At 32.7% G+C, this 9,251-nt stretch overlaps 1 protein-coding gene across 1 annotated transcript in view; it reads right to left on the minus strand.

Annotated features, from left to right (window-relative positions):
* Positions 1 to 809: 809 nt before the first annotated feature.
* Positions 810 to 9,251, minus strand: part of Smp_036760 (hypothetical protein) — a gene marked incomplete at its 3' end in the record, with an annotated part of 27,595 nt that continues 19,153 nt past the window's right edge. Inside the window, exons 4-5 of the mRNA XM_018798188.1 lie at positions 4,056 to 4,580; positions 810 to 1,654 (exon numbers count right to left, since the gene is read on the minus strand). Coding sequence (XP_018653154.1) covers positions 810 to 1,654; positions 4,056 to 4,580 — 1,370 coding nt within the window. The remainder of the gene's footprint in view (positions 1,655 to 4,055; positions 4,581 to 9,251) is intronic.

The following is a 9,251-nucleotide window of genomic DNA, read 5'->3' on the forward strand; positions in this document are numbered from 1 at the left end:
GCAAGAAAAGGCTTAATGGTTAAATTAGGGAAACTTTTAATCAGTAGATTGAAAGGATTGAACCACTACTCTTTACCTACTTCAGCAGTTTAAATATTAATGTGATTAGCTATCAAATGAGAGAACAATGTGAGTTGAATCCGAGTATACAACTTAATAATTGATCCTACTACAGTCATTATTAAGAAAACGACACGTGGTTAACAAAATAGGGTAAATGCAAATGGCTTATTTTTCATGTAATAATAACAATAACAAAGGAGAAAGTTTTAGTCTTAAACAAAAAACATAGATTATCAGAAGCGAGTAATGAAAGGAAACTTGGACATAAACACTCATAATTAACTTATTTTTCTTAACAATAAATCTGTGTTGTTCACTACCCTCAAGAAATTTTAAGTAATAGTAATGAGAGAAGACGTAATTTGTGGGGGTTAAAAAAAACTGTCATTTGTGAACCAAGTGTAACTGAGATTCGTCGATGATATTTGTATTACATTGCGACGTGATTAAAGTTGAAACTGTGAGCTGTTGATAATACTTATTGAAAAGTCTAAAGAAAAAATAAACTTTCCATGAATTTTGAAATACTTTGTGGTTCATAGGTACAGAGAAATCTTATACATAGACAACACAAATGTCCAGGATTTCCTTGATTCTCAACGGTTGTTTACCTACCTAGCAAAAACCAGTCTATAATTGCTTAAAAACGTAATATAACCATATATTTTTTATTCACAAAAGTTCGGGGACCTTTCCAATATATTCTCATAAGAAGAAAAGATGTGAGTTAAACAAGCATTAGACAATTATGATAACGTAAAAAACATACCTTCTTGAATATTATTATTAGTTGTTACTCCAATTGTTGTAGCAACAACACTGACACCACCACCGCCACTAAGATTAAATTGTTCTTTAAAACTATTTTCATGTAAATGATCAAATCTTGACAATGAATTAGGATTATAACTATCCAATATGGAATCATTAACAATCATATCTGGAGGAGATAAAGATGACGTTCTTTGGAAATTCCAACTATATTTAGAATGTAATACAGGAACTAATGATTGTTCAGTACCAGAAGTGGTTGTAGTAGCAGTATTAATAGTAGTAGTAGTAGTGGCAGTAGTAACAATGAATTGTGACATAGTTTGTTTACTGAAAAGACGATCTATTGTTGAAGATTGATAATCATTTGCTTTAAATAAATTAAAATTATGATGTCCAGATGATATTTTTCGTAAAGGATTAAAAATACTATCACGACTACGCCTTTTCGTTAACTGTTGTTGTTGTTGATGATGATGGGTTGGAGAGACAGATCGTGGATTACTACTTGTATCTGATGAGAATGATGATGATGCAATGCCTAAATCATCAATTACACTGCTACCAATATTAGTTGGTATTGTTGTACATATTGGAGGGTTACCATTACGAAATAAATTATCATTTTTATTACAACGATCAATTGTTCCAAAATTTGTTGTACCTAAATTAGATTGAGCTGTAACAGTTAATTGAGACGCTTCTGCACATGTAGCCGGTTTCAAGTTTGGATTATAACGTAATGCAGTAAATTGCTCAATAGCTATTGTTAACTCAGCTAATCGGCTACCATCAATTTCAAAAATATATGAACCACGACCTAGATAAGATATTAAGATATATATATATATATATATATATATATATATATATATATAATGTAATGACAAAAAAGGTGACTCATAAAACGGATATACAAATGAATACTAAAATTAGTCGGCAGTGATTAAGAGTTAGTGGAATACTACTATCGAGTACAACTAGATATGTATTAGTGTTGAAGTAAGTTGGAAGAAAGTTAGAGGAAGGGGCAAACCAAATTATGGCTACACGTCATGAAGTCAAAGAATGATGAAGTAGTTGATGCAGATTACATGGCTTAAAATCGGTTCAAATAGTGAATATGTAATGATTCTTCATCTTCCCTTGGACCATGGATTTCTAAATTATATTACACTTTTCTATTCAATGGATTCCTTCTTTATTTTCGAATCATACTGTTTTCCACTGTCATTGACGATATTACTACTGATCTGCCTTTCGTCATGATAATTTCATTTCTCTGTGCTGATACGGGGTATGACAAATTGAACCGAAGCACATATGTCCCATGTATTGCATGGTTTATAGTTGACTGACAGGTCGAATGTCTATCAAAATTACTTCCAACCAAAAAATTATTAAAATTGTTCCCATACAACTTTAAGTGGTTATATCCAGCAATGCAAACGCATAAGAAAATATTCATTTTAGATATAATCTAATAAGTGCATTAGCGACTTGTGTTCAAAATTGTCGTGTGGGACTTTTCGATTTGATGATAGAATTATCGACCATGAGAATGAATGGGATGCCTATTGACAGATAATATGTAATGACAGCATAAAGTAACCGAGTTAATGCTCCTTCTCACAAGACTGAGTCACTGATATAAGACCTCAACTGAAAAGATATCGTAAGACAAGACAGCTATCTAGTTGAATAGACTTTTTATGTGATAAAATATGTTAATATGCAAAATATTAACAGAAAAAGAAACATAAGTGAATATTGTAGACTATTGGAAGAAATCATTTTTCGAGAGTCATTCACTCTCCAATCAATTAAGACCTTGGAGCTTATCATTTTAAAAATGATATCAATCATTTGAATAGTCTCTACAGACCATGACCGTTTTACAAGACGATAAACAGTTGGATGGGATTAAATTATTTAATCATATGACTGCGTGCAGTGTGCTTAAATTATTAGGAAAAGACGTTGGAAGTGAATCGGACATACACTGAGGAAATCACGAAACTGCATCACGAGGCAAGCCCGAACGTGGAAAACGAAAAGGAAGTGGAAAAGAGGAAGGCCAAATAACACATTACGACGGGAAATAGAAGCAGATATGAGAAGGATGAATAACAACTGGAAAGAACTGGAAAGGATTGCCAGGACAGAGTTGGATGGAGAATGCAGGTGTGCGGCCTATGCTCCTCCACGAGGGGTAAGTAAGTATGTCTTTCAATTGGTAGGTCACATGCAACAGGGATAGATGACAGACACATCAGACCAGAATAAAGTGGTGGGAGCTTAAGCAACGATTTAATTGGTTAGTTATAGACACAACTAACAAAGTATTTATAAACAGTTGTCTACTCAAGAGATTTAATGTTTGTTGGCCGGATACTATCTTTAGCAGTCTACTGTAGGAGAGAACAAACCAACTTCTAGCTGAAGAGGAAGTTGAGAAAAGACACTGGAAGTGGATAAAACATACATTACGGAGATCACCAAACTGGATCACGAGGAACGGAAAACAGGAAGACCAAGGAACACATTGCATCGGGAATTGGAGGTAGACATCAAAAGGTTGAACAACTAGAAAACATTGCTCAGGACAGAGTTGGATGGAGAGTGCCGATGGGCGGCCTATGCTCCTCCACGAGGGGTAACAGGATTAAGTATTTTAATGTACACTAAATAATATGCAAAAAACAACAGTTGAGGATATATTTATTAATGAACTCATCTTTAATTTAAGGTTTTTAACAAATGGCATAAATTCTGATCTCTTGAGTTGTTATCTTGATATCTAATGATTTTATGTAGTAAGAGCAATTGTATTTCAGGTAAGTAGTTGGTTCAATAGACTATACTTTATATTTGCATGAGAAAAGTTAATTAAAGCAACTTTCACAGTCTTTAACAGGACGTATACAGATTAAGATGAGGTTAACAAATTTTATTAATTAACGTAAAGCGTTGGCTTACTGACTGAAGTAATATTTGACTTTTAGTTAATATGGAGCACAGGCTCGAACCAATGCTTTATGAGCTTAAGTTTGTAAAGTCATACTGTTGTAAAAATTAACTTCTCTCTCTTTACCTCATACACAAACACAAATAAAATGAGAACCAAAGCCTCTCATCGACTCTAACATGACAAAAAATAACGATACGGTATTATGAAAATGTTTCATTTTCAGTGGACAAAAATACAGATGATGGATTACCTTTTCCTGAAGCTGGACTACATTCCATGAAAAACAAATATTTGTTTGGATTATTGAAAGCAGTAGTACTTGGTGATGTTATTAATGTTGTTGTTGGCACTGTGGACATTGTTGTTAATCCAGTTCGTGATCCAGTTCTATGATGATCTAAATTTAATGGATTACCAGTATTAAACGAAGATGAAGATATGGAAGGGGCAGGTGTTGTTAAATTCGCTGAAATAAATGTTGTAGAATTATTGGTGATTCCTGTCATAGAATTACTCGTAGTAGTAATAGTAGAAGTACTGGTGGAGTTATTATTACTATTGTTTGATAATAATTGATTTGCACTTTGTGCAGGCATTGTCATTGTATATGCTTTATCAACATGGTCTAGTCGCCAGTTACAAATAAATTTACATCCAGTTGACGGTTCACCTATTAAACACAGCCGCCAGTGTTGTACATGCAAACTGCCTTGAAGACCTTGAAATAGCTTACTGCCATCACCACTATGACGTAATGTGACTCGAAATCGATTGTCTGAATTTTTTGTAAAAAAAAATCGGAAAGTAAGTACATGAATTAATCTACACAAAAAATACCACTCAAATATATATGAAACCAAAAGAAAGGATAAGTATAATATCTCTGACAAAAGTCTTTATCATATGAGAGTTAATATCAATGATACCATCTGTATAGTCAGTCAATCACAAGCAACGTATAATACGGCATATACGTACTTTGATTCCAATTGTCACAAAGACATCAAGATACTAGTAAGTCAATGACGGTAAAGTAGGTTAAGCATACACAATATGATTCGTAAAGCAACAATGAACTCGCAAAATAAAAAAGTAATGAAAACGTTATTTTAAATCTCACGATCTCACGGATAACAAAGAATGAATGAATCTATCCTACTGTGACTGGTATTGAGCCATATCACCTAACGTCTTCAACTGTTAGTCGCGGTTGTGACATGGACACCAACCAGGTAGTCTGATAGCCACCACCACATCAGAAAGTCTATATGCATGTGGGAATGATTGAACAAAATCAATATAAAATATAGTTATCTCGTGATTTTTAATGATACACTTCAGGAAAATTTATTTAGAGATAATAAAAAATTACCTTCAGATAAAGTATGTGCTTTTGTGTTAATTTAAAAAAAAAGATATCAATTTTACTGTTAGGAAAATCACTAAAAGGATTTTCTTCAGGGAGGAAGGGATGTATCTACTTTGAAATATTAAACTCATGACAATTAAATTGAAAAAAAAAACATAAGGACATATTCTACACAGTAGTTTAAACTTTCAGCTATTTCTACATGTATGTATCTGTTAGGTGAAACATGTGATAATAGCTATGAAACTAGTGTATATCACCTGATAGACTGTGTATAACAATGTATCACGTGTCATTATTTCATTAACCTGAGTTTACCCAAACGTACAAAACGTAACCAAAAAAAATTGAACTAATTAATTCCATATGAGATCACATACTTTAAATTTGTGAAGAAAAAAAAACAATTTGACTCGAGTTTCGGACAAAAAAATAAACAAACAAAATACCAAGCAATAATCGTTGTTATCCAAGATCTGATCCAATCAATATTCGATAAAATTAGAACAGGTAAGCAAAAGAAAGTCCCTTCAAAATTTTACTAAATTAGGTAGCGTATTTAATTAAAAGAATCAACATATATTAGTAAGGAGAAGAAAAGATCCCACAGTGGATTCTGACATTGTATTCACTAGTTCAACTGCTCCTCAGGAGCCAGTGATATCCTCGGAGCACAACTAGATAAATAGATCATCGTATTTTTGAACATCATCCCTCATAGTTGATTAACCAACTAAAAACAATACAGAGAAAATCTATGCAGCCTTTTAATTTACCCTGATCTCCTAATTAATTACACTTACAACTGGCAAAAGTTTATCGGTTTTATACTTTGCATCACAGACTGATCGATTGATGTAAAAGTACCGGATATCTGCTTTTTCTTCCTAGTATGAAACTCCTACACACTCAGAATCCCACTGGGCATAAAACCCAAGACTTGAAGGTCTCACGGCTAACGCTGAACCTTACGATCAGTCTGAGCTTACCTCTACAAATAGTGGCTTACATGTTTAACTTCAATTTTGTTTAATCTCGACTTCCAATTTTATTCTTATATTGTTTGGCTTTAAAAAGCTGATTACTTTAATTTCTCGGCATTATATTCATAAATAACACTTAACATTCTTAACCAAATACTATGTTTCAGAATTACTAAAGAAAATTGTGCGCGAACGCTTAATCACTAGATCACTGAGCCGTTATCTAACAGTGTCAATGTCTAACTTCAACCAATCCATGATATTGCGCAACTTTTCATCCATTGTCTGAAGTGGACAACTGTCCCCACCCGACACTGATTGGACTCCATTGGTCACGGCTTCTCACTAGAACTTCAGGAAATTCATCTTGAAGCTAGTCACCACTGAGCACATGATTAAATTAATAAATGATGATTTCAGCGTATACATTTTAAAACTACATAAGATGTTTCATAGAAATGTTGAAATAGCTTGAGTAATAGGATTTATTTAAAACTTATTGTCTATTATTTACAATAATTTTATAGTATCAAAATTACTTCTAACTTGTTCAACACATTGTGGATGAGCACTGCTGAGGAGTCCCATGCTAGAACAAAACGGCCGTCCACTGCTTCCAGGTTTTCACTGGTGGTCTAGCTTACAAATTAACTCATGAATTCAGCTGTTAAAATTACTACAATCTTCACAAACCCCCATTCTGATAAAAAACTAATTCTGAATTATTTTGACCTGATTATATCTAATTAATTTGTGGATTTGCTAAAGAGTGATTGTTAAACAGAAGGGATATTAATTATTATGCAGGGATTTTGTGAAAGATCTGTTTAATGTTTAAATGGCATTCATCACGAATTGGTTTTATTTGAATTATTGGTGGGAAGTAGAGATGACCAAAATAACTGCTCTTTTTATTATGGAACTATTTAGCAGTGCATTGGCGTACTCATAGCTCTGTTAGTGATTAAAACTAAGTCTTTCGAGGAGGGCTTAACTATTAGATCCAATGGTCATATTGACAACTTTAATAATACTTATCATAGCGAGATGATCATCTGATAGTAATGACGACATACGTTTCACTCTCGGAGGATTTTATCCATATAAAGTACGAAGAAGTATTCACCAGTGGTACCTTTGACTGAGATCAAATCCATAGAGAATATAACCTAGAAAATGGCATATAAGGTCAATTATCGAGTTCAAAAGAGTATACTGATTAGGACTTTCGGACTTTATTTTGATGTGATTTATATACACGTATGCAAGAGAAAGCAACACTACACGCTATCAAAGTTTTGAAATATGCACAAACTAAACGGGTATGTTTTGTTTTACTTTTTTTAGAATGACTACTGCATGATGTTATCCAATGCTTACAAAATTTACTAAGGTTTTGGATTGAAATATCACTACCACTAACAAATAATAATACTGTGTTGATCGGATAATACGAATCCCACAGGACAATGACAGATAATTTACAAATAAGATACCTTTGAATAACGAAAATATAAAGCTTACACCAGACTGTGTAGTTTTGACGTTGAATAGATGGACCTTCTAGACAGTATAACCGAAAACAAAGTTTTATATCACTGACATCAAACTTTCTTTTATAAAAAAGGTGCAAATAAGCAACACGATAGGTTAATTGGAACACGCAAAGATTAGTGATTATGTTTGAAGGGTTAGCGGCTATCAACGAATTATGAAACCTGTAATTAAAGGGGATATTGAAGCACACAATTACATAAGGACCCTATGTGTTAACGGAGATTGAACAAACTCAGACTTTAGTATCGAAGATGCTAAAATAGAACGCTTGTATACAAGAAAAGAGCAATGATAAAAATTAATAACTGGGTTTGGAATAAATGAAAAAGCTTTGTTCTGAAAGAGTATAAACTTAAAATTTTTGTATACAGTAAATTAAAGGGAATTTAAATTAACAAGGTATCCATCTTTGCTTAACAAGGTATCAATTGAAATTTTTCTACATAAACGAACTTGGTATTTTGTATAGAATGTAAAAACATCTCATTTTTAGGAGTATAATGAACTGGTGATTCCTCAATTCGTTACTTCACAACATTACGATCTCGATAATCTAGTAAGTATACTTTAAATATCAACAAAAATTGAAGTCAGACATACAGAAGTTTAACAAACTACTAAATTAAATATGTACACAAGATGTCAGCTTAATTGTCTTAAGATCAAGCATTCCACGCAAGACCTGGAGGTCCTAGGTTTGATCTCCGATGGGTTGGGGGATGCTCACTGCAGAGTCCCATACCAGTAGCTCTCTAATGCTTCCTGGTCTTCGATGGTTGCTCAGATAGTCGGTGATGTAAACTATAAAATATCTAAGGGATAAGGGAATTCATATATTTATTTCACTGGATTATACTCCTTCAATAACATCTTCAAACCCTAATCTTTCACATGAATGCTTGTACTCTTACTACTTCTACCACTATGGTATTTGAATCGACAACTGCATCTCTGTGCTAATGTGGTATGGCAACTCGAACTGATATACGTACGTACGAAGTTCTACGTTGTGACTGATATATATATATATATATATATATATATATATATATATAAAGGTGAAAGCAAAGGACATTTACTTAAGAAATTGGTTCTCCTAACTATGACAGTGAAACTATTCAAGTCAGGTAACAGAACAACTAAACTGCATAGAAAAATACTTAAAGTATAAAATGGATTTTATATCATAAAACAAAACCCTAGTTGACAGGAAGGTTGGTTAGTTTATAACTGACAATGTCGTTAGTTATTTCACAGTTAAAAAAAACAGTCACTCAATAAACTTGAGGATATGATGTCGATTGAAAAAATGTCTTCTTGAAACTTATACACACTAAAATGATAATAATTGACTATATGTAACAAGATTTTTGAGATAGTTATTTGAAAATAGAAGCATGATTGTCCAATACTATGGATTAGATTACTTATTATACGAAATGGTCTTAGTGTCAAATGAATGTTTTCGACTACTTTTTGGAAAAAAGTATATACCAAAAAGTACCTCCGATTTAAGTAAATAATATTGAATAATAGT

This window comes from Schistosoma mansoni, chromosome 6, assembly GCF_000237925.1.
Source record: "Schistosoma mansoni strain Puerto Rico chromosome 6, complete genome".
NCBI lineage: Eukaryota > Metazoa > Platyhelminthes > Trematoda > Strigeidida > Schistosomatidae > Schistosoma > Schistosoma mansoni.